Source organism: Drosophila gunungcola (genome assembly GCF_025200985.1).
Source record: "Drosophila gunungcola strain Sukarami chromosome X unlocalized genomic scaffold, Dgunungcola_SK_2 000038F, whole genome shotgun sequence".
Taxonomy (NCBI): domain Eukaryota; kingdom Metazoa; phylum Arthropoda; class Insecta; order Diptera; family Drosophilidae; genus Drosophila; species Drosophila gunungcola.
The window spans coordinates 387,282-413,181 of NW_026453189.1; the positions used below are offsets into that span (position 1 = coordinate 387,282).

At 40.3% G+C, this 25,900-nt stretch overlaps 4 protein-coding genes across 9 annotated transcripts; 1 reads left to right on the forward strand and 3 right to left on the reverse strand.

The window, feature by feature from the left end:
- Positions 1–969: 969 nt before the first annotated feature.
- On the reverse strand, positions 970–8,926 carry LOC128260725 (ethanolamine kinase). 3 transcript variants are annotated; one of them, XM_052993940.1, is made up of 5 exons: positions 8,686–8,926; positions 5,913–6,270; positions 2,740–3,302; positions 2,213–2,662; positions 970–1,553 (listed from the first exon to the last, which is right to left on the reverse strand). In XM_052993940.1, the coding sequence occupies exons 2-5, from the start codon at positions 6,267–6,269 to the stop codon at positions 1,472–1,474; spliced, it is 1,452 nt and encodes a 483-aa protein (XP_052849900.1). In that variant the 5' UTR covers position 6,270; positions 8,686–8,926; the 3' UTR covers positions 970–1,471. The 3 variants fall into 3 exon arrangements, with proteins under 3 accessions (XP_052849900.1, XP_052849899.1, XP_052849902.1); XM_052993939.1 differs by having other exon boundaries at positions 8,754–8,925; XM_052993942.1 differs by lacking the exon at positions 970–1,553 and having other exon boundaries at positions 2,467–2,660; positions 8,754–8,926.
- A 1,934-nt stretch (positions 8,927–10,860) lies between these two features.
- On the reverse strand, positions 10,861–12,135 carry LOC128260741 (proteasome subunit alpha type-7-1). The gene is made up of 3 exons (XM_052993968.1): positions 11,908–12,135; positions 11,609–11,838; positions 10,861–11,537 (listed from the first exon to the last, which is right to left on the reverse strand). The coding sequence occupies exons 1-3, from the start codon at positions 12,007–12,009 to the stop codon at positions 11,120–11,122; spliced, it is 750 nt and encodes a 249-aa protein (XP_052849928.1). The 5' UTR covers positions 12,010–12,135; the 3' UTR covers positions 10,861–11,119.
- A 548-nt stretch (positions 12,136–12,683) lies between these two features.
- LOC128260718 (katanin p80 WD40 repeat-containing subunit B1) lies at positions 12,684–25,184 on the forward strand. 3 transcript variants are annotated; one of them, XM_052993931.1, is made up of 10 exons: positions 12,685–13,048; positions 14,459–14,586; positions 14,656–14,873; positions 21,848–22,189; positions 22,412–22,547; positions 22,609–23,679; positions 23,749–23,873; positions 24,198–24,287; positions 24,344–24,418; positions 24,478–25,184. In XM_052993931.1, exons 1-10 carry the CDS (start codon positions 13,015–13,017, stop codon positions 24,710–24,712), a joined length of 2,454 nt encoding a protein of 817 aa, XP_052849891.1. In that variant the 5' UTR covers positions 12,685–13,014; the 3' UTR covers positions 24,713–25,184. The 3 variants fall into 3 exon arrangements, with proteins under 3 accessions (XP_052849889.1, XP_052849891.1, XP_052849890.1); XM_052993930.1 differs by lacking the exon at positions 12,685–13,048 and adding an exon at positions 13,346–13,721 and having other exon boundaries at positions 23,746–23,873; XM_052993929.1 differs by having other exon boundaries at positions 12,684–13,048; positions 22,609–23,873.
- Positions 16,185–19,241, reverse strand: LOC128260722 (peroxisomal multifunctional enzyme type 2). Of its 2 annotated transcripts, none has more exons than XM_052993937.1 (3): positions 19,162–19,241; positions 17,932–18,717; positions 16,185–17,463 (listed from the first exon to the last, which is right to left on the reverse strand). In XM_052993937.1, the coding sequence occupies exons 2-3, from the start codon at positions 18,638–18,640 to the stop codon at positions 16,376–16,378; spliced, it is 1,797 nt and encodes a 598-aa protein (XP_052849897.1). In that variant the 5' UTR covers positions 18,641–18,717; positions 19,162–19,241; the 3' UTR covers positions 16,185–16,375. The 2 variants fall into 2 exon arrangements, with proteins under 2 accessions (XP_052849897.1, XP_052849896.1); XM_052993936.1 differs by having other exon boundaries at positions 19,086–19,228.
- Positions 25,185–25,900: the final 716 nt, after the last annotated feature.

A 25,900-nucleotide genomic window follows, 5' to 3' on the forward strand; every position in this document is an offset into this window, starting at 1 on the left:
ACTAATGCGGCAATGGAATCAGGCTGTTAAATGTATTTTCCGGTATTTTTCTAAAAACGTTCGGAGCGAATGGTTTTTAATCGCATTTATTTTAAATGCGGCTTTTAGCATTATGGGATTCCCTGTGTAAATAAATGCGCATTAGGCTAAATGCGTTTTAATGCGCCAATGGAATCAGGCTATAAATAAATGCGCATTAGGATAAATGCGTTTTAATGCGCCAATGGAATCAGGCTATAAATAAATGCGCATTAGGCTAAATGCGTTTTAATGCGCCAATGGAATCAGGCTATAAGACAATCCCCAACAATGATGAGCCCCGCCATTCAACTTTTTTCCGAGACGCTCCAGAGTAATTGCTGCCATTGCCGTACCGTTCAATCTCTCTTTGTAAATTTAATATGACAAATAATAATAATTTAAACTGCTTCCTGAAAAAGAGTTCTCAAAAATGTGGCTTTTTTACACGAAATAACCATACTCCCACCTTAAACGCGTTCGGCAAAGAGAACGTTACTTATTCAAGTATCATTAAAGGCGCTAATTTCTTTACATTTTTTTTAGTCTCCCAAATGACTTTGACCGCCAAATATGTCCCAAAGGTTTCGTCACCCACTTTCCCATTCATAAGGGAAAATTCGTCTTCTCCCACTCTTCGAAAAATTTGTATCACGTCACCCATGCCTGATGCTTATTTGGACGACAAAATGCTCCAAAAAGCACAGGGAGCAAGGATGATAAAGTATATATGCAGCCCAGTTTTTTTTATTTAATGAATTAATTGAAAAAAAAACGTTACAAATAGCCAAAGTTTATTGTTTTTATTCAAAATAAAAGCAAATTTCTTCGATTAACAGAGGGCGTCAACATAGGCAAATCCTTACTTCCCATTTACTGATTATTTTACCTAATTTTTTACGATAAATTCCCGCTATCACAAAAGCCTTGAATAAAATGATTGATAAATGCTTATATTTTAAAGTACATACCTTCGTTTTATTTATGGCTACAAAATATCAATTTATACAAATTAAAGAACATATACAAATTCTTTATATATACAGTGCTCTCCCTTAAGAGTGAACACTTAATTATGTAAACATTTGGTAAAAGTGAAATTTTTAAAAAATTTTCGTTTAAACTAAAAAAAAAGTACTTTGTTGCTGAAAACGTTTTTTTTGTTAAAAATATGTTTATTTTTTTGTGATTCGTTATAGTGAACAAATTCGTTTCAGTGCACACCCTTGTTTTTTCTTAGTTCACTGTTTCGAGTGAGCACTGTACATACACTAAGGCTGGCACGAACACGACACTAATTTAAGTTTGCTCTAGTTTTTGTTTCTGATTTCTGAACACACGTTTTATATACATATGTATAACATTGAGACCCGTTCCAGCCTTAGTTTACACATATATCACTGGGCACATAATTTAGTTACTCCCAATGCGGTGAGTGGCCGGGAGAAAGAAATCACTTATTGTTCTTTGCTGCAGTCAATGACAAAAACTCCACCTTTCGGGCCAAGTATTCATTGTAACGAAGAAATGCATAGCTAGACGGGGCGAAAGAGAGTGAAAAGACGAGCATTAGTATTTACTGGGAATGGTTTACATATATCCAGAAGCATTATAGTTCATTAAATATACTCCAAGATAGTTTTCTATTCTAGAATTACGGTATAAGTTTTAATAAAAATCAACGGTATCATATAGCTGCTATTGGAACGATCAAAAAATTCATCGGCAAAATGACATTGTTTTTAAACATATACGCCTAGAAAACAAAAAATAAATTTAGTCGTTTTAAAGAATATTTTATTTTTCTAATAGCTGAGAGGATATATAAACTTTAACTGGCCGAAACTTGATTTTTTTCTTGTTTATGAGTACTTTTGGAATCCGATTTCCGAATCTCTAAAATGTATATGAAGGTTATTTATTCTTTCTCAGCATAAACACAGCCGAGTCAATATAGCTCTGGATGCCTGTCCTATGACTAGTTAGATGCCCATAAATATTTGGGAATTCTTTAACAATATATATACCAGACTTGCTTATTCCACTTAATGTCATGCTGATCTCGGTAAAACTCTTTCTATAAAATGTGTACATGACGATAACATTTCGGTTTCGAATTCTATTTTTAGTTTGAATGATGAAAGGACCTTTGGATCCACTTAAAATCTAGTTTCTATCTAGTGTAACTACATACCCAACATAGTCAAAATCGATAGTGGAATGCTCAGCTTGCAACAGGGACCACACCGTCCAGAAGATATGCGATGCCAGTGCAAACTGGTTGACCTGGACGTAGAGCAGCTCGACTTCCTGGCTTTGGATGTGGCTGCGCTGGAGGTACTCCTCCAAGTAGACCCTCAACCACTTCAGCTGGAAATCGCGCTTCGGGTAGCGAGAGTAGTCGACTTCGTCCACGCCGCACATCTCCGCGAAGTGGTTGCCAATGTCGAACGCCTGAAAGTTGTAGTCGGCATACTCGTAGTCGATAAAGTTCACGGTATTTAGGCTCTGCGTGTAAATGACATTGCCGAGCAGAAGGTCGTTGTGGGAGAAGACAATCGGACTGTCCAGAGCCTCAAGGTATTCATACAGCTTGTTGAACTCCTCGCGCAGGCGGCCGATAGGTAGAAACGTTTCTTTCACTCTGCAATTCGAGGGATTGGATTGGATTAAAAGAAAGAACAACGACAAAACGCTAGGGGAAGCCCGAATCAGGCATACCTTTTGTGTTTTTCAGCATCACTAAAACGTTCAGGTACTAAATCCAGAAAGCTCTGCGTCTTCTTCCAAATCATAGGCAATGGTTTCGTCGCCGAGCTTTCCCCGTGCTTCCTCACTTTGCGATGCATCTCGGCCATGCGACGGGCAACCAAGGGCCAAATCTCTGGGCAGAGCACACTGTCCGTGTTCAGGGTGGTTCCAGGTACGTATTCGTAGACGAGGCCGTTCTTGAACGTGGCATACAGCGATGGCGCTAGGCCGTACGTATGCAGTAGAAGAAAGTTTTGCGTCTCCGCCTTGCGGTCTATCAGTAGGTCCGTTTTGTTTCCGTATATCCTGACCAGCACTACGTTATCGGAGTACTGTACAAGTGCCCCGTCCGCTGCCAGATCGTCTGTGAACTCCTCATCGTCCTTCTCGATGATGACAGGATCCTCGGACTGCACTGGCGACAGACCCTGGGTCTTGATAGGTAGATACGATCCGCCGTTCTCATCTCTCAGTTTGGAAATTTCATTATGGAAACATCCGACCAGTTTGTTCGTGATTCCATCGGTAAAACTCTAAAAGGATCAAGAACCAAAATGTTACGGTTTAGTTCGTGCTCATCGCAAGTAAGGGAGGTGAAATGAGTTAGGACCAATTCTAGTCACTGGCCTCTACGTTATTTAAGTGCATAATTATGAACGTTAAATTATTGCATCACCTATTACCATTTGCTACGGAAAGATTTATTAGTAGTGTGTATTGAAACTAGTTCAAGAATTCATTTTTAAGGCCGAAGCTCAAAAGCTACATTAAAAGGCTTACGGCACCTCTCTTATCGACTCCACATGCTTCTTATGTACATATATTCAAGTTGGGAAGCACAGCACATGGTGTTAAGGCACATACAAAAGTACGTGTGTAATTGCGGTGATAAACTTTTTGACATTAGTTATTTGCGTGCTAAGCGTCTCGGAAAGACCCCCTATTATTGATACATACATATGCATACCGTGCGTTTCATAATGAAAACACAGACACAGATAAGATAAAGGAATATTAAACAAATCAAATTAAAATATTCAAAGAAAAGCTGAAAGAAACAAAGAATGAGGAGGTACGTTTGTACACTGTATGGACGAGGTGTTCAAATATATATGTATACATATATGTATAAAAATAGGAGTAATACTTTAGGTAATAAATTTACTTGAAACAGTTGAACAACATTGGGTTTACGTATACGATGTTAACCGCACCTGGAAGTTTCTTGTGAAACTCTAATAAATAACCAATAATAAATATTTCTAAGTTATCGCCCTTAAGACCATTTGAGATAACAGTACATTGAGCAATCGAAACATTGAACTAGTAAACTAGTTTTTTGACGAAGAACATCTTAAACAATAAAACGCAATTAACGAATTGTAAGATATACTTTTGTACTTTTTGGCCCACTGTTTTCTTTTATTATTTACTTTTTCACTTACTATTAATTGCAGCGTACGATATTAAGAACAAATATGCTCTACTGCTATTAGTTTAGAGCGAGCACCAGCATATTTGATATCTGATGAATGGTCTGACAAAATAACATAACAAAATAACATTTCCATAATTGTTGGGTTCTCCCAAGTAAAACCAGCAGGCTCTCTACGGTATAGCTGGATTTACGACATTTTAATGATTGGCTTGGATTGATGGTTTTGGCTAAAACTTTACTACTCGGCTTGAGCTACATATTGTGCAAAAAACAAAAAAAAAAATAGTTAAGCTATTGCTCAAAACCCAAAAGTGAAGTGAAATCAGAAGCACGCTTGTTTGGCAAATCGTTTATATGCTTGTTACATAATATACGTTGTTCAATTTAAAGAAAATTTGCAATTGTATTTTGGTTTAAAGATTTGGATAACAGCGCCGCTGACACTTCGCTGAATCATCCCCTTTTTCAATGAGTATTTTTAATTTCTTTTAGTCAGGGACGTCAAGTGTCCCCAAAGCGGTCATTCTTAGTATTGTTTACGATAAACAACCCACAACAACTTTAGCAACACTCTATACCATGTGTGGATTAGGTCTGGCTCTTTCCATAATGAATCTTTTGCAAGTTAATGGTTAGAGCAAATTGAGGCATACTTGTACATATAACACCTATCAGATTGAACAACATTTTTTTGCCCATCAACGATTTGCCAACGTTTAGCACTCAACAATTCTGACTGGAGCTGTTAGCTGATAAGTAATTCTCGTACAAGCTGTGTACACCAATTAGACGTCATGCATACATTGGTGTATACAGATAGTGAGGTCAAGACGTGCGGGTAGGTTTCCGATAAGGCAAGAACGCCCCACTTCAACAGAAAAATGATTAAAGCAGCTTCAGGCGTTTGTACTTTCCTCTTAACTCAACAGGCGTCCCATTATCAAATCGGGACACACTAAAATCAAGCCCCTAAAAAACAGCCGTATCAGTTTTGGGTTCATCTGTGAAATACGGACGGACGGTTAAAAACACTCGAGTCAATGCACCTGTTTGCGCCACCTTGTATGTATGTATATAAGACCGTGTGATTTCATTAGAGCCTCCAACTAATTGGCGCGAAGGCCTTTTTCTTGGCTCCTACCTTTCCTCCGTGCTCCCAGCTCCCCGCTTCATGGTAAGGAACAATTATTTCCCCCAGAGCCGAGGGCTAGATTAGCAAACTGGTTTCTACTGCGTCTCGGTCTCGGCACTCAGAATTCGAAACTCTCGCAGTCCTAACACTAACACCAGCGTAAAAATGTTAATTTCGAATAACAATCCCATGGGTCTCCGTCTCCATTGATATAACAAAGTCTATTTACAATTATCAAGGCAGCGGCGAGTACGTTGTATATATTATATAATTACTATTGGAAGGTGGGTTGTGGAATAACCCTGTTCGAACTGTGTTAGCAACTACGAGTATACAACTATCCCCCCGTTCCGCACACCAGTTAGTGATCGTAATAAATGATAAAAAAAAAAAACATACTTCATCATCATCATCTTTTGGGCCGGATAACGATCTGCGATCTGCGAACTACCCTGATCTGATGGAGTAGAGAATATGACATTGATGGTTTTGATTTTCCTTAATTTTTTTTTGAGGTATGATATGGGGGTGGAGAGAGGGTGAGTGTTTTTTGGTGGATGAGCTTTACTTTACCTTAAACTCGACGTGGCTGAGGTCCCAGGTCGGTCGAATAACCTTCAACAGTTCCTTGGCCCCTTGAATCACGTCGGCTTCTTCAACAAATATGGGGACAAAGGGAACAATCGCCTCTTTTCTTGATTTATCCTCCTGTTTTGCTTGAATATCACGCGAATTGTTGTCGTGTTCGTTATCGCTTTCGTTTGGATACGAATTGGAATTAGAATTCAATTGGTTCTGGACCTGGTTCGATTGCGAGTGCTGATTGACCGTCTGACGAACTAAGGATAAAGAATCTTTCATCACTTTGGGGTTGCCGCCACTTGTTGAAATCTGTCCTGTGTAACTGTTGCTCTTGGTTTCTGTGCCCATTCTATTGTATTATATATGTGAAATACGAAAGTGTCAGGTCGGGTCATACACATAAAACAACAATATCAACAGCAAGTATAAAGAGTAAGTAGCGTTAAAAACTAATCCGAATACAAAACGAACCGAGAACCCAACTACCAAGGTTCCCCCACCCACAGCCCACCAGTAGCAGTATCCAGTAAGTATACTACGCCCATGTCCTCTCACTCATGCGCACCGATACCAAAGGTACGTATAACAACCGTAAACCAGCCAGCAGAGTAATAAAAAAAATATTTTATTAAACTAAAAAACTTTGCTATAAAAGAAACAAATTTGAAGATCACACTTTCAAGCTCTACAGTTCCTGAAACACAATTTTGAGACAAATTACGTGACGAATTAATCGTATAAGAATAATTTTTAATTGTTAATAGATTTTTTTGTAATAGTTGTCCACAAGTTATGATTACCACAAATCGATAGATCTCGACGTAGTCTTAAATATAATATTTAATTTTTTTCTGTTTTAATTGTTGAGGAATTTGGCAAACGTCGCCGAAATTTTAACCACTTATGAACATTTCATTTACTTTGAGTGAGGCAAGTTGTTTTGCTTGGTTCTGAACATATGTTTTACTTGATATTTATAACATGGAAGTTATGGAAAAAACTTTTAAATTATTTCATAGTGTGTTTTTAGTTTTAATTTTTTTTTAACTTGTAAAATCCTAAAATTGTTAAATATATAAACTATTATATAAATTTAAAAAAATTAACTCTAAATTTTAAAAGCTCAAAAATGGGAAAACATTTTTGGTATATAATGGACGAATAAATCTCTGAATTGCTGAAAATTCAGCATACATTTTTAGCAATTGTGGGATGACCTAAAATGTTTCCAGCTGAATTTTTCTAAAAGCTGTTCCATCAAGCTAAAGCCCTAGCTTTGTTTTTCTCGGCTTTTAATGGATTTCGAGGAAATTACCTAGGAAAAGCAACAAGTTGAACATTTGGATTTATTAACAATAGACTTACTAAACTTCTTTATTTGTATATATTGCACTAATTTGTGAATATTTTCATGTTGGGCACAGTGATGCGTTCTCAATTTATGTAGAAAAGAGCGACTTCCCTGGCTTTTCAGCAATACAAAAAAAATGTTAGCAGACTCTGGGTTGCGTAAATGTTTTAATTTCAGAAAGTTGAAGTTGTATGGAACAGCTGACGAACAACTAACTGAATATTGTGTTACAGCTCGCTAAATCTACCCGATATTGTATATTCGCACAGCCGGACAAAAAGTAGACGTAATCGCAATACAGGAAAGTGCGTAGGGTGATTTATATAAATTCGAGTAGGCAACCTGAGAATATGGCAAATAGGTCAAACCAGTCAATAAGATCGTCGAGTGTTAATACAATTTGGGATCGGAGATTCTTAAATTAATTGAAACTGAAAGGGTTTTTGGGTATTCCCGAAACCTCTGAATCTCTGAATTGCTAAAAATTCAGCAGATATATAATGAAATTCGGTCAGCGGTTTGTCAGCTGTTCCATACAAATTCAACTTGCTGAAATTTCATCAGTTCTGTACATTTCTGCTGAATTTTCAGCAACACAGAGATTCTGACGTTTCGGTGATACCCGATTTTTGTTGATATTACTTGTAAAATAGTGTGTGGAACCATTTCCCAAACCCCTTGGATCCAGATCCGCTCCTGGAGCGGGGGAATGCAGGCACACACTTGCAGACGTAAATAGGGCGTTTAACCATAATGTTTGTGAGTACGCAGGCCATGTACTCCACGGAAATCATGTGTTGACCAACTCAGATAAAATCTCTGGGCCCAGAGACAGGTGATTCGGTCATAAGCACGCGACATTCGGTTTTGCGACGATACTAAAATGTTTTTTTTTTTCGCAGCCAGGCCAAAAATTTGTTTAAAGTTTATGCATACAGGCCATATGTGCGTGCCAGCAAAAACTGCATGTATGTGCATACGCAGTGGTTGGGGCCCCTGTGCACGAGTCAAGTTCCCACCTCGTTTTTTGGCAGGTCCTGTATGCTTTGGTACCCAGTCCTGGGTTTGAACCTGACACTTTCGGTAAAAGGTCGGAATATAAAAAACCACGTATATTTAGGTAGTTCCTCTTTTGCGCTTCCCCAGGCGATAAAATCAAAAACCCACATGAGAACTCGGCTCGTGTAAGGCGGCCTTTATCGCGTTCTGGGTTAAGAACCCCCGCTATCGCGACCCCTGTCCTACCCTCAATGACCGACCACAACCCAGCAAACGAACAATCCTTTTTCAGCCCGTGGGATGCTGGGGGAATTGCAATTCCAAACTTTTAATTTCGATTCGGTTCTGATTCGATTCGTGTTCGCATGCAATTTTCAAAACGACAAACAAGGTAAAATAAAATAAAATGTGTACCAATATGTCAAGCGTCAACGAATGCAAACGCACACTGAGGTGAATTGTTAGTTGTCTACACACGTTACCTTCGGGTATTGATTGTTTTTTAAAAGAAAACACAAAAAAAAAGCCGCGAAAATCACACAACCAGATTATTGATTTTGGCCCCCGCTGGATTTGGCGCACACAAAAATTCGACTGGGAACAGCGGGCGATGTAGGCTGTGGTTGACTTGGCGAATAAAGTGGGACCGCGATAGAGGTGGAGAAACATCGATGCCGACATCGATGAAACCGATGATTTCAAAACATCGGTTTCATCGATGTTTGGCGGGGCCCCATCGATATTTATCCATCTCTACTCTGCTTCCGATCTGCTGCAGCGGTGTCCAATATTCATCGTCTACTAACATAAATGTTAGGAAAACGACGACTAAAGCTCTGAAAATTCACCTTTTGTACACATTTCATTTACTCGAAATATTAGTCCTAGTTTTAAACCAACATTTTTAGAACACGACGTTTTTCTAATAACTCCACAAAAAGCTTCTTTGCATTGCTGCGAGTTTCCCATCGATGACGATACAAAATCTATTACACCAAAAAACACTTTTACATTTGACACATATTTTCATATTTGCACAATGTTTATTTTTTAAGTTTAGTACTAGAAAAAGCCTTTGAGAGAGAGCGAGAGGCAAATAACCGGCGAACACTTTTCCACAGAGCCTTTTTGCACGTCGGTACTCAGATCGACGGAAAAAATACTAGAAATGTGCAGAGCGTTGCCAGACGTCTGCAATTGACTTACAAAATCTGGGAAAGCAACATAGCCTATCCAAGCGAAACGGGTGGGATTTTTGAACTCGTTTTTCCACAGAGCCACCATCACCAGTCCGTCAAAAGTCACAGTGGCGTAATCATAATTTTTTTGAAACTGTTTAAGATGTACTTTTTCCTTCTTTAATTTTATTTTAATACTATGGATTAGTGGCTTAATTCTGTTTTCTCCCACACAGTCCCTCCGTGGGAAAAGTTGGGATTCCACAGAGCACATCCACCATCCGATAACAGCTAGTCTGAACATCTGTGGCTCGTCAAAGCATAAGCAAAGTCAACAGGTCACCATCTTTGATTATAGTCTAGTACTCAGATCGACGAAACCCGTTTGCCGCCTATGAGAGAGAGCGAGAGGCAAATAACCGGTGGTCAATTTTCGACTGTGACCTTTTGCATACTAGAAATGTGCAGAGCGTTGCCAGACGTCTGGGATGAACTATCGATGAATGTTTGTCAGGCCCTGGCGAAAAGAATACAAAATTTAATCTTTAAGCCGCGTATCTGCCACCATTCCAATACCAAACTTAACTCTAGCGTCGTTTATATTCAACATCTTTGATTTTGTTTTCTCAAATTAATTTGTTTATCAGCAAGCCCAGCTGTTTGACAGTATGATTTGGGTGAATCTGATAGTATATTCAAAAACTTCGGTCTCGCTAGAAAGTATAAAGTTATACTTTGGAGAGTGGGTGGTGGATGTGCTCTGTGGAAATTGGAATTTCACATTTGCCAAAAAGAGGGCATTAGAAGAGGTTAAAACAGTTCGATACATCGTTATAGCGTCTGCACACAGCCGCTTAAAATATTTGTAGCGAAAAAGTTGAAGCGACCCATTCACACAGGCATACCAAGCTGATACAGCTGATCGACGTACTAAAAGAAAACAAACCGTAAAAGAACAAGTAGTGAACACAAAATTCCATTTTCCCGACAAAAAATGGATTTTAACGCAAAATTAAATACAATTTTGGAAAGTTTTTCCTTTGCTAACGGTTTATCTATTTATTTGATGGATGATATTTTCCTTGAATCCGCAGACTTGGCCAAAATGCATATTCATGTTCAAAAAATCCAAAAATAGCCAAGTTAAAAGTCATCCAAATACTTAAAAAATACTGAATCACAACCGAAAGCTGTCCGTTTGAATAGGCTATTAGGACCATCGTTAGTTTTTCAGCTGTATCAAGCATTTTCAACCCTGTTTTTGAATACTTTGCCCTAACTTAATTTGAAAATATATTGGAATCATAATCCTTGATGTTTGAGGAACATGTAATCAAATAAAACAATCAATTGGTCCTAGAAATAAGTATTTTACCTTTTGTAAGAATGCAATTAAAGAATCCAACAGATATTCCGTTTAATGAACGATGACACATGTATTTTATACATATCATATAGTTTTATACCGTTATACAAAGTTCCAAAGAATAGAAAATTATTAGTTAAAAAAAAGTGCCTTCGGGCTGCCGAAGCTAGGGGTTGAAGCGTTTTCCAAGTCAAAACCATCTGCTCTAATAAGCAGGAATAGTGGGAACTTTACAACGGTGCCACCATGTAGATTTGGAAAACAGTTCAAAGAAGGCCTTCCCTCGAAGAGTGCCAGCTGAGTGTTACTTTTTCTGTTTCTTCTTTTCGAGCTCCTCCTCCTTCTCCTTCTCAATGATCTTAACGTACTCGGCGATGACTTTGCTATCCAGCATTTTCAGTGGTTTGCCGTTTTCCATGATGGCTACCTCCAGATTGTTCTGGCCAGACTGGGCCACCTCGAGGAGGGCGCGGATAGCCAGCTTGACGGCTCCCTGCTCGGTGCTCACCTCCTCCTCGCGGTAGGTCTTCTCGAAGAACTCGCGCACCACTTTCGCCGATCGCCCGGTGGCGTTAGCCTTGTACTCGTAGAAAATTCCGGACGGTTCGGTCTGGAACAGATGTGCAGAGCCGTCGGCATCGAAGCCACCAATAAGGCAGGATATTCCGAAGGGACGGCGGCCATTGCTCTGTGTATACTTCTGCTTCAGCTGAGCAATGTATCTGTAAAACAAAGCGAAGCAAATCAGCCATCAGAACCACTGTGGATGAACAGCTTCCACTCTGATGCCTACCTGGTGATGTACTCGAGGGTCACCGGATCCTCCACGTTGAGGCGATGGCTCTGGCACTCGACCTGGGCGCGGTTAATAAGGATACGCGCATCCGCCGTGAGACCGGCAAAAGCCATCACAACGTGGTGGTCGAGCATGCAGATCTTGCGCACCGTGCGATCCTCCTGCAACTTGGCCACCGACTTTTTCTCCACACCTAGCACCACGCAGTTGGCCCCTCGAACGCCGACCTGTGCGACAAGTCCAAGATTAAGTCGGCTTGCACGGGAATGTTTTGCGAAAAGTCAGTCGGTACTTACCGCTGTCGAGCCCTTGCGGACCGCCTCCTGGGCGTACTCGACCTGCAGGAGGTGGCCGTCCGGCGAGAATATGGTTACAGCCCGATCGTAGCGCGAGGACATCTTTTGGTTTTATTTAGCAGCAGAGGTTTTTCCACAATATGAAGTCTTTAGAATTTCCCTTGTAGTCTCCGGCAGGCCAGGGCAATGATGATGCTTTTTTGAGGAAATGCCGCAGTGTGACCGCAGCACGAAAACCGCGATAAAACATATCGTAATATCGGTTGGCAGACCACTTAAAACTATCGCCTTTAAAAAGCTCGATATTTTTTACATTTTATTTTGCGTTGTTTTTAGTTTGCTTCTTGTTCTTCGGTAAAATAATAATAATAGAAAATTAAACCCAAATTGTATTAATAAAATACATTTTCTCTCTAGTCAGAATGTGCGAAGCAAGCGGTTGAAATATTAAGCCTAGAACTCAGATCGACGAAATCTGTTCGTCAGCTATGAGAGAGAGCGAGAGGCAAAAACTGGCGCACACTTATTGACAAGGTCTTTTTGCAACCCGGTACTCAGATCGACGAATTTATTTTCTCGTATTTGTTTGTTGATCTGAGTACCGGGGTGTAAAAAGACCCTGACGATAAGTGTCCGCCCGTTTTTTGCCTGTCGCGCTCTCTTTCATACGAGCGGATATCGTCGATCTGAGTACTATGTTTTAAAAGCAAGCAAATAATTATTTCAAATTTTTAATTCAGCCCTGAACTATTCTTCTGAATCTGAGGCCCTGGCAGCGTTGCCTATCGGTAGTTGCTGCAGCCCTTATCGTCACTGCAACTACAATGAGGATTTGTTTTTGTCCCCCAGATATTACGAGTTTACAAATAAATTATATGTTTTTGTAAAATGCGACCGCGGTAATATGGGCTTATAAAGGTGTTTTACCGTATGTGATTTTGTTTAAGTGCGTTTCGTGTTCGTTTTGGTTTTGCGTATAAAGACCAGGCAGCTGGTCACAAACCAGCTCACACCTGCTACAAAAAGATAATAATTATTTGAAAGGCCGGAATTTAAAAGGATTTTAGCAGCTGCCATCTTATATATATAACGCCAATTTGATTGATTATGGCGCTGCCAAGAAAACTGATATCGAGGATCTGTAAGTAAAGCAATGTTCGCAAGTACCGTTGTATATTCCCAACTCAATACAGTACAATAAGCCTCCGCTTTTGTTGTGTGCGTCATGTGTGTGTGTGTATGGTATAGTGTCATAGTAGATTCTGCATATTTTAAAAAACTTCCACGGGTCCTTGTAAGCTATGGCAACACGGCCAGCAGGCAATAGAATAAATAAACTGTGGTAAATAAAGAATTGTAACAGTGCTCTTTGCAAAACATTCAATTGTTTACAAAATTGTATTACAGACCTCAACTATTCTATTGAATCTCGAGGCCCTGGCAGCGGTGTTCATCGATAGTTACTGCAGCCCTCCTCGTCGCTGTAATTACAATGTGCATTTGTTTTTGTTCAACAGCATTGTCCGAATCTACAGTTTGTTTTTATGTTTTTGTAAAATGCGATCGCGGTGATATCGGCTTAAAAAGGTGTTGTTCCCAATGTGATTTTGTTTAAGTGCGTTTCGTGTTCGTTTGGAGTCGGTTTTGCAAAAAAGTCCAGACAGCTGATCACAGACCAGCTCACACCTGCTACAAAAAGATAATAATTATTTTAAAGGCTGGCATTTGAAGGGAATCAAGCAGCTGCCGTCATATTTGTATAAAAACAATTTGATTGATTATGGCGCTGCATAGAAAACTGATATCGAAGATCTGTAAGTAAAACGAATGTTTGAAAGTACCGTTGTATGTTCCCACACACACACGAACAATAAGCCTCCGCTTTAGTTGTGTGCGGCGTACGTGAGCCTGAGTGTGTCCAGTGTGTGTGTGTACTGTAAAGTAGCATAGTAGATTATAAAGTTGCAAGCATCTTCTTCACATTTCGAAACATTACCACGCGTTCTTGTAAACAATAGGCAGCAGCCAATAAGAATACGGCTTATATACTAACAGCAGCAGGCCAAAATTTAGCGCTAAAGTAACTCAATATATAGTTTTGCCTAGCAATATCATTGACAAGTTTAGTAAGAAGAGATTGATAATTTGACCCGCATCGGTTTTCATTTATTTATTTATTTATTTTTTTTTTGAAATATGTGTGTACGTCTGATATAATATTCCGACGCCAGAAAAGGTAAACAAATAAATTAAAGAAACAGAGACTAGCTTTAACTGAGTGTTTTTGTAGACGTTACTTATTTCAGATATTTTATAGCTTATCACGTTTGAAAAATTACCTATATCCATTTCTTCTACAGTGTAACAATTCCAGCCAATCAGTTCAAAGCCCATCTGTCAAGACTAAAACCTTCGAATTTAGTATCATGCCAAATTAGTAGTATAATAAACTAAAAATGTATAACGTTTTTGGGACTTAAGGTTGATTCAAAAAAGGTTTTTTTTCTCAAGAATATTTGTTTAATATTACTTTCTTTTATTTTATTTGCAGACGATATAAAGGCACACGATAGCAGAGTCACGAGCCTTGATCTGGGCGAAACAGGCCGGGTGCTGGTCACCGGAGGAGAGGATCGCAATGTTAACCTTTGGGCAATTGGCCAGGATGAGTGCTTTATGGTTCGTTCAAATCCAGTCCCAATACCAATCCACTTAAAGAATGCTAATTTAGACCCGCTTTTCTTCCAGTCTCTGACGGGCCACAATCGCTCTATCGATTGCGTCCGTTTTGCGTATAAGGACAACTTTGTGTACTCCGCCGACGACATCGGAATAATCCGCAGATGGGACCTTAATTCCCAGAAAATTTATTCCACCTTAAATGGCCACATGAAGAGTGTTCGCACTCTGGACTTTAATCCATCCGGAGAATATGTGGTGTCCGGGAGCAACGATACAACCGTGAGGTAAGCCAAAAGCCTATATAAGCAATCAAAACCACCAATGAGTCAAGAAGCAATCGCACGTTTGCTTATCAAATATCGCTATAAAATGAGTTTTCGCGGTTTGAACAGAGAAGGCGATATTTTCCTGTTTCCCTCATTCTCCGCTTGTTGAATTTAGGATAGAAAAGCTTACTACCATCATCTTTATCATCTTATTGTGGGAGCCAGAGATTCCTATTTAAACATTGTTTATGATATACCCGTTTACTATTTGAGTAACCGACTTTTAAACAATGTGTCTTAATGTGTTTCTAAAATCGTATAAAACTTCGTATCAAACTGGAACGGTCATATCTGTGACAGTTAAAATTCCGATAACAATAACGAATTCGGATAAAATGCAAATTATGCAATACGATTACTGAAAAATTAATAATAACAAGAAAGAAAGCAAACTTCGGCCAGCCGAAGTTCATATACCCTTGTAGCTATTGCAAAATTAAATAAAAAATTAAGAAACAGCTAACTTATAATTTTTTAAAATTTATTTTTTCGATTGTTCCTATGGGTGCTATATGCTATAGTCGTCCGATCCGGCTCGTTCCGACTTATATACTACCTGCAATAGAAAGACAACTTTTGGGAAAGTTTTATGCAGATAGCTTTAAAACTGACATGGTCGACTGATCGACTCTCCTAGTGATGCTGATCAAGAATATATATACTTTATAGGGTCGGAAATGTCTCCTTCACTGCGTCGCAAGCTTCTGACTGAAATTATATGTAGGTAATACCCTCTGCAAGGGTATAAAAAAAGATAGGTTAAAACTATTTAGCGGCAAGAGTATTGTGGTCATTTTTTACATAATTGCAACGGCAACATCAAATCTGATAAAAAACATGAATATTACTCAAGAATAAATAGTTTTTAGGCACACATTCGTAGATTTACCGACAAAGCTTAACTTTTTTAAATAAATCAAAACATATGGATAAAGATATACCATTTAAATTAGTAAATTATTTATTACTTGTCTTAAGCATGTAACTAGAAGGTTAAAAGCTTACATTTTTAATAACTTCCTTAAAGAGGGTGGTGACAATTCTTAAATTAAACTAGCAATGCATGTGGCTTTTACAGTTCCCAAAGTTTCGAAGTTTATCAGGATAGACAGGTCATGGCTGTTTCGTACTTGTTGTATACAGTAGTGCAAGTATCACTCAGTTTATAGACGGATATGCTGATATCGACTCACCTGGTGATACCGATAAAGAATATATACCTATATGTGTATAGGTCGGAGTTCTCTTATCTTGAAAGTCATATTTTGAAATTTCAGGTCAAATTTTTATTTGGAATATTAAAACGTGTTACAAAAAATACTTCTACCACCACGGGTGTTTAAACAGTCACATATGTATATGCACATTTTTGTATATGTACAAAGTTAACGGACGCGATTTAAAATCTAAAGTCAAAGACAATTCATCGCGACAAGGGCAGAGTCGTCAGAGTGGTCAGCTTACAGCTTGGCTACTGTGCTCTTGAGGTCAACGTAGGCTCCGGAGATCACCTCCTTTCCGGTCTCCACGACCACCGTGCGGAAGTTGATGCGAGTGCCCTGCTTCCACATGTCCACGCGCAAGCTCTGGCCCGGAATCACGGGTCCAGAGAAACGGACTTTGACGGCCTTGAATAGCGCTGCGTTATTGTCCGCGTACTGCGCCAGCACGGCTCTCACGGAGAAGCCCAGTGTGCAGAGTCCATGCAGAATGGGCGTCTTAAATCCAGCGAGCAGGGCCATCTGGGGATCGATGTGCAGGGGGTTGCTGTCGCCGGAGAGGCGGTAAAGCGCCGCCTGGTCATGGCTCGTGGCATACTGGATAGAGGCGTCCGGCTGACGCTGGGGTGCTGGCTGCAAGGGAACGACTCCGGCGATGGGCTCCTTCTTGCCGCCGAATTTGCCGGCGCCGACCACAAACGTGCTGCTCTGGTTACGCACCAAAAGACGGCCGCTCTCGTCATATGACTCGCAATCGGTAACGACCACGGCGCCGGAACCCTTGTCCATTACATCAAACACCTTGCCGCTGGTCAACAGAGTGCCGCTGGAGGGCAGGTCGTCCACGATCTCGAGGTACTGCTCTCCGTGCAGAATGTTAGAGAAGTCGACCTGGGTGTGGGGCAGGGCCTTACTAATCAGCTTGTCGGTGGACATGGCTAACAGAAGGCCGGGCAAAACGAAGAATGATGGAATTGCGGCGAAGTCGGCATCGTTCTCGTACAGGAAGCGCATGTCCTTGGCGTTTTTAATAGACGCCCCGATGCCCAGGGCGTAAGTGATGAGCGACTTGCTGTTGAACTCGAATGTGTCCTCCACGGCGTCGCCACCGCCCGCCTTCAGCTTTTCAAGCACTTCCAGCAGGGTGCCGGAGGCCTCTGCGATTGCCCCCAAGTGCTTTGCCTTGGACATGTCCGTCACCTTTGACCACACATCCTTGACGTACTCAATGGTCACGGGGTCGTCCAACGTGGGGCGCAGCACGGCGCCCTGGCCGCGCACAGTGTGCACCTTGGTGGCCCAGCCAGCGGCGCTCTCAATATAGCTGCCTGTGAACGAGAGAGAAGAACGCGGTTACTTTGTGTGTCTTTAAGGAAACAAGACTAGCGAAATGGAAAGAACAAATTAATTATCGCAAGGAGGGCTATGTACGGGACTAAAAAATACTATAAGCTCTAATAGTTGCCTGGTTTACATAATTTTTCATCATTTAATTTACTTGCAACGCAGTGAAGGTTTTAGTTTCGATTGTGCTATAAAGATTTGAATTCGTGATAAGGATCAGCAGGCTAGCCGATATACACATAAATTAAACGCTATCAATATGAAACTTGTCATGGGAACATTGAGCCCAAGTCTAAGAACCAGAGCAAAAAAAAAAAAGGTCCGTTTTGCCATCTATATTATATACATATATATAAAATCAAATGTTAGCCACCAAACTCGGAAACAATCGCATAGAATTCAGCAGTTTAGGGGCTCGTCTGAGAGAATGGGACTAAAAGTTAGGGACTCACCATTATCCTCGCAGGACTCGTGGCACAGATAGGCCACCACGGGGGCGATCAGTTTGGGCTTCAGCTCGTTGAAGAGGATGTCGGGCAGGATGCCCTCGGTCATTCGGCTGGCGGCCGTGGGCACGATGACGTTGCACAGTATGTTGTTGCGGGCGCCCTCGATGGCCACCGTGTTGGCCAGGCCGACGAGGCCCATCTTGGCCGCCGAGTAGTTGGCCTGGCCGAAATTACCGTAGATGCCAGAGTTAGACGAGGTCATGATGATGCGGCCGAAGTTCTGCTTCTTCATGTACGGGAATGCGGCCTGGGTGCACTTGAAGCTGCCCTTCAGATGGACGTCGTTGACCAGGTTCCAATCCTGTTCGCTGGTCTTCACCAGGCTGCGGTCGCGCAGGATGCCGGCGTTGTTCACCAGGATGTCCACGCGTCCGAAGGCCTTCACCGCCGTCTCGATGACCTTTGCCCCCTCAATCACAGAGTTGTAGTCGGCCACCGCCTCGCCGCCCATCTTCCGGATCTCCTCCACCACAATGTCGGCGGCCCGCTGCGAGGCTCCCTCGCCGGAGTGGGTGCCGCCCAGGTCGTTGACCACCACCTTGGCGCCCCGCTCCGCCAGCAAGAGGGCGTACTCCCTGCCCAATCCGGCGCCAGCTCCCGTCACAACCGCCACACGGCCATCGTAGCGAAGTTTTCCATCGGGGGAGGACATTGTAGTCGGGCTTGTAGCGAAATCTTAAATCAGGTTTCGATGCACAAATACGGACGCTGTTGTTGCACCGCCCTCAGCTGCGAAATACGAATGGAATGAAAAGAAACGGGTTTGCTGGGACTTAATCTACGGCAGAGGCAGAGACGTTTCCAATCGCCGTAATCTTAAGCGAAAGGCGATAATGCGATAATGCTATCGCTTTGAGTATGTGTATAAACGGGTTCTTGGGTTGAAGAACTCATACCCATTGATTAACCGATTTCCTAGTGGCATGGCATGGTCCAAGTCCAGGGGTTCATGGTTCAAAGCCTTGCGTTGAGCCGATGGAACAACAAATTTAGATACAAGATACATTGCCGCATAGGCGCAAATGCAAATGCTGTGTAATGCCCCTACATGTTCGAGCAAACACCGCAGGTTACAATAATACCGATCCACTACTTACAGATCTCGACGGTTATTCGTTGGTATGCGCTCGAATGCAAGATTAACCCAATAACAAAGGTACAAAGTGCACTCACTGTTTGTTGTCCAGATAAGTTTGCAATCTTTCGCTCAACTCAGTTCACGATAATTTACTAAAAAATACCAATACACGTTCTGGAAAACATGACAAATATGGCAGCGGAATACCAAAATCTTGCTTTCATCGCAGACGCAAACCTTGGCTCGGTATTCCGCTAAAACTAGCAGTGGCTCAAACCTTTAAACGTTAGCTATTTATACGGGTGTGACATTACATTGGGCGTATTCAGCAGAACAGCATGATCACTGATCACTGATGGATCAGTAATAGAAACCTTATACTTAAGTCTTAAAAAAACAAAGTATTTTTCAATTGTTTAAACTGTATGAGTGATTTGTTTTATATTTTGTGGTATATTAATTAGTTTTTAAGCCTGCAGAGCACTAACGAGGCAACTAAAATTTTAAATTGAAACAAAATTGCTGATTACTGGACCTCCATTCTATTTTTTTTTTTGTAGTTTTCCCCAAAATTCTTTCTTTTATTTGGTTTTAAGGATACAGAATTCTTTTTTAAGGACCCCTTTAAAGGTCTAAATCAAATTTTGGAATTCTTTTTTTCTTGGGAAATCTTTTTAAAGAGGGCTTATTCCTACTTTAAATCTCTGTCTTAATCATGATTTGGCGGCAATAAACTCTTAAGTATGTTAAATAATTCTGGACCCTACATTTGTACTTAGATTCAGAGTATGAGACCGATATCCAAAGCTAAAAAAAACTTTCTAGCATGATTTTGCCTCTAACATTTTAAAAGGAGTTTTTAAGTGCTTCCCATGGAAGGAAGTTGTCTTTGGGCGCTTTGTCAACGTTTTAACACCATATTTAAACCAATAATTTTCAGTTTTGTTAGAACGCAACAGATTCTTCCTATTTTGGCGAGCTTGGCATTAGACAGTAGCTTTTCCGTATTTATATAAGATATATATTTATCTCTCAATACCGAGTGTTTCTTCAAACCTACTTCAAACAGCCTTTATTTTTATTTAACAAAACGTGATAAAACATTATAGATTTCGGTTGCATTCTGCCTTCACTCTTCCCTCCACTGTTTACAATAGTGGACAAAGAAATCCGGACAGGCAACCAAATTTTTTTTCGTACATTTTTTAAATGGTGTTAATTGTTTCAAGAATATTTTTATTTAACGAATTAAATAAATGTTTAAATTTGCTAGCCAAAAACACACTTTTTTCGAATACGATAATGTTTTTTTTTTTTTTTAAATCTTTTAACAAAATTATTCATACTCAAACTAGATGGTATTTTAATACAAAATACTTAATAGATAACTCGAAAAAAGATCCAAACCGATTAAACCTTTTTAAATATTTTTTTATATCCAGGTTTCTTTCTATACTGTACATACATATTATAAAATCATTCAGGAATTTTTTTAAGAGAAAAGAAACACTTTTACTGCAACCGGATTCTACATTTATATCCTCTGGCCTAAGAAGTGTCTCAATAGTGTGCACTGTAACGTCCCTAATTGTGGTCTAAAACAAAAAAAAAAACATTTTTTTAACTTTATGATAGTAGTTTAAGTTACAGTTACAGTTTAAAAAAGTCAAAATTACATTGTTATCATCGCTGGCAAATTAAATTTTTTTGTTCGTCCGTGTAGCAACGCCCACTTTAACGGCTACAAATCGCTAAAGTCTATCAAATCCCTCTGAGACATGTCAGACTCTATTTATTGGGCTGCATGTGTGGATTTCGGTCATATCGAACTTTATTTTATTTTACTGAGCTTTTATTTTAGAAGTTACTGAGTTATTAGGTGCTCATTCGCCGCTCTGCCGCTGCTAGCACTATCCTATGTTCATTCAAAATACCCGTGTTGAGCGGTAGTGGTGCTGCACGCTCTTAACTTCTATTGTTGGCAATGCAGGTCGCCAGATATTTAGTTCAAAGTTTGTTATCTAAGTAACGGGTATCTAATTGTCGGGCAACTCGACTAAAGCGTTCTTTCTTGTTTAAACTGGAATATTTTCACTATAACTTTTCTATAATTTGATAAAAAATAACTCGAATAATGGGTACACAACTAGTGTCATACACAGAAATATTAAAAACCAACGCCTGTTTTAATGCAGTACCATTTTATGTGAAGATACAACTGACTTTGATATTGAAAAAACCAAAGAACACAGTTGTGACCCCTGTTTCCCTTTTACCTCAGAAAGGCACAAAATGTTAATTATTAAAACCTGGATCGATGATTTGATGCATGTCCACAGAAAAACAACAATTATTTCTCAATTTAAATAATACCAAAAAATTTTATTTTTTATTAGAAAATATTGCCGTTTAATCTAATGCTAAACTAGCGGGTTTTTTAAAGATACTTAAGTATGTTAAAAGGATTTCAGGGCCCTTGATTTTATCTAGAATGGTGTACACTAAATAAATTTTTCGTACAGTATTTTAATGTTTATTAAGTATGAAATAAACAAAAAAAGAAAGCAAGTTTCGGCAAGCCGAAAGCCGGCTTGTTCCGACTTTAATAGAAAGACAACGTTCATGCACATATGTACATACCTATGTAGCTTTCAAACTAAGAGACTAGTTTGTCAGAAAAGGACAGAGGGACATGGCTAGACCGATGCTAGTGATACTTATAAAAAAATATCTATATGTGTATAAACTCAACCAACTAATTTTCAAATGTTTTTAATTCAGGCTTTGGGACGTGCAGAACGAAAACAACTGCATCAAGGTGTGTCGCGGTCACATGTCCCACGTGAATTCTGTCAAGTTTTCCCCGGACGGACTTTGGATTGCCTCTGCTGGCTTGGAAGGCTCAATCCTCATTTGGGACATCCGGAAGAGCAAACAGATAATGGAGTTCATAGCGGTACCGCCGGTTACGGCTATCACATGCGTTCAGTTTCATCCATTCGAGTTCCTGCTGGCCGCCGGACGCATTGACGGCACCGTGTCCATTTACGATCTGGAGCACCAGCAGCTTGTATCGCAGACCACTCACTTCTTTGGCCAAGCCATCAGATGTATAACCTTTAGGTGAGCTCAAGAAAATCCCTTAAATGAATATGTAACTACTGGATTTAATATACAGGTAGCATTCTATTCAAGTTATTATTTTGCTCCTTTTTATGCTTTTAAACACAACCCTTTTAATAAAAAATAAGTGCTTAAATACTAAGCCTCTTAGAAAATAGTTAGCTACGTCAGAACAGTGAGCAAGTTCTAATGACATATTTTCTTTAACTAATTATATTTTAGCGAAAACGGCGAGTGCCTTTTTATCGGCAGCGCTTCCGGTATTTCAGTCATTGGCTGGGAGCCGGACCGTGAGCTAGACCACATAAAAAGCACCTGGTCCTCGTTGGCCGACATGAAAGTGGTCAAGAATAAGCTGGTAAGTAATCGCGTCTTATTCTGGAACTCACAATAAAATTCACCACAAATTTTGTTTGCAGATCTGTGGTTGCCATGAGATCGACACCGTTTCGATCAACACCATTAGTCTGGACCGCGTAATACCGTTTTACCAGCCTCCGGACGCCCTACCAAACTTCAAGCACAACTCAACGAACCGAAAGAGTTTCTCCCGCGGCAACCAGAAGTTCCGACTGTCGCTGGGCGGCTCGAAGCCGGCCCAGGTTCAAGAAGAGCATGATGACAACAAGAGTGATCTGTCGTCGCCCAACTTTAGCCTGGAGGTGGTGGACGAAACGGTGCTGGAGTCGGCGGAAACGTCTCCGATGTCCTCCCTGCCACCCGTCCACTTGGCCTCGACGACGGGTTCGTCGGCCGAGCTAGCGTCGCACCATATCGTGTACGGCGGGGGCACCATTGAGCCGGGCTTGCGGCAGGGTAAGTTTTCCAGGGTGCCCGACAACATGGCCAGCTATGCCAGTAGCTACGCCATCGACAGCCGCCTGATGTCGATGAACGAAGCCAGTTTGCTGCACAAGCCGGATATCTACAACATATACTCGCTGGGCAAGGACGAGGAGGTGGCGGACGTGCAGCAGTTGGAGTTCGGCCTGAACGACAGTAACCCGCCAATACTCAACAACTATGACAACTACGAGATGGCTGAGGACTTTCCGGTCAATCAGAACCTGAACTACATTACCAGTAACTATAAGCCAGTACCCGCCACCTCCACTATCAACGCCTCGTCCAAGTCGATCAAGAAGACGACTACCACTACCCTGCACAAGCGGAACACTGGCGCCATGGGCAGCTCCAAACAGACGTCCACGGGCATCTTTGGTGGCAGCAAGCTCAGCCAGGTCTCCTCGGTTAGCTCCATGGAACTGCACAAGCTTGACGACAACATGGTCATTAAAAAGTCATCCTCCTCGAATGTCGTCAATAAGAACAAACGTCCGATGGGCTCGGCGCAAAGCCAGTTCAGTAAGGAGAACAGTCAACAGAAGAACATAAACGTGGAAATCATTACGAAGCCTCCGATGCGATCTCGCACCACCCTGGACATGCGTCCGTCGCTCCAGGCTAAAACTCAGGAAAAGCATATTCACGTGGGTATTAAAGAATATTCATACTGGACCAAGCACTCACATTCCCTTCTTAATTTATCACTGCAGCAGCCACTGAACAATCGCATCATGATGGATGACCACGACTTTGATGTACTGTCAAGATCGCACGAGGCTGTGCTGCAGGAACTAAGCAATCGCCAGTCCAGCCTGGACTTGTTGCGCCACGCCACCCGGTGAGTATGGGTTATGGGTCGCTTATAAAATAGTTCCATTTTGTTTTTAGTATCTTAAAAATAAAAAAATTAATTTTAATACAATTTAAGCTTGCTTTTCACATATATGTACCTAAATTGTCAATAATCAGCTTATGTATAAACAGAAAGCAAGCAAATAACTCATATATGATATGATTTTTGATGCAGCTTTGTCTTAAAATGTCAAAGATTTGTTATCTTTCATTTAAAATCAAATACTAGAATGGTTTTTGTAATTGTATAATTTTTTTAAAGGAATTTAGACTCAGCCATTAAATAATAGTTATATTTGGAATTCCTAAGGTCGCACGATGTGCTTGGCGCCCTAAGGCAAGCGAAGAATTGCGGAAAATCCATTTTCATAGATTTGCTCGGAGCAATACTGGAGAAACCGTAAGTAACAATTTGTATATAAAAAGCTAAAATTATATGTAAAAACCCTCTTTAAGGTCCTCGTGGAACTTGGATTTCTGCATGTTTGTGCTGCCGGAGATTTACGAACTCTTGCAAAGCCAACACAAGTTGTGAGTAGAGTTACAAAAAAACCGAATGGACCATTGAAATAATGCGACTTTTTATTTAGCCATTTCACGATAGCTTGCGATACTCTTCGTATTATTCTGTCAAACTTCTTGCCAACCATTCAGGAAAACCTCGACTCATGGGCCGCAAATGGCCTGGGCGTTGACGTGACCCGCGAGGATCGTCAGAGGAAGTGCGCAGAGTGCCAGCGGTGGCTGCTTCAAATCAAGAACCTGCCAGAAAGCATCCACTTCGGATCCACGCTGTCACAACTTCAGAACATAATTATTTTCTAAGGGCTACGCATATCCGTCTGTAAGGTCTCCTCGGCGTTCAGATCAGCTCTTGAACGGTACAAAAATCGTCAACAAAAAAAACCACCAGCTTCCCAAAACCTGATCCAAGCACAGCGTTGGGGGAAGTGGCCTCATTTGTCGCTCTAAGCTGCCAAACTAAGGAGTTAAAACAATCGTTACAGGAACAGCTGCTCGGGAGCGAGCTCTTCCGAACACTGTTTATCCAGCATTAACAACATTAGGGCCGTTTTTTCATTTCCATGTTGCGATGAAACGAGCTTTTAAACTGCGATGTTCTGTTCGATTTCCTAGTTTATGACTGCTTTCAGCGAACCATGAAGATGTGAAAACAGGCCTTAGTCATTTAATGATTTACACTATTAATTTGTTATGGAAACTAATTTATACAATTATTATTTACATAATCCTAAGTCTTATAAATTTGAAAATATATAAAAAAAAATTTCAAAAATTGTCTAGTAAAGTTTTAATTTTGAAAATTAATATTATAGGTAAGTATTGCTACCTTACCTATCAAATAGCCCAGTACGAGTTGCGTTTGGAATCGGCTCCGAGCTTGATCTATATTTTGGTCCAGTACTTTGAAATCATGGGTCATGGAATAATGGAATCGTCGAGCAACAGCTTCTGTCATAAGCTATGATTCCAATCACTCGTTTGAAATTTCTCAGTTTGACTATCTCACAACACGAAATCAAACAATTTATTCAAGCTAACACTACTCAAACATAAACAGCTCATGTCAAATACACCTGGCTAGGCAATAATAACTAATAAATATGTTTGACAAATTTTTTGGATTTAGACTATTAATTTTTCAACATCCGTGCGAATTCTTCAGATTATATATAAATACCAATATAAGTATTCTTATCGGCCGGCATGATGGTTCATCAGTGCTGGCACTTTAGCAATTAAGTTTCATTAACTTTAAAATAAATTTGAAATTTTTTTAATGCTAGTATTATAAAACGCTGTTAGTATTCTTAATTAAAATGTTTATATAAAAGTTAAAGATATAAAGTTATGTTCCTTTTTAGTTTTAGAAATTCCAATTATTATATTCATAAAATACATTAATTTAATATCATTTTTTTAGGAATTCATGCTAATTTTCAATTCAGGTAGAGCTGCGGTCATAATAATAGTAGTGGGACAAAGGCAACT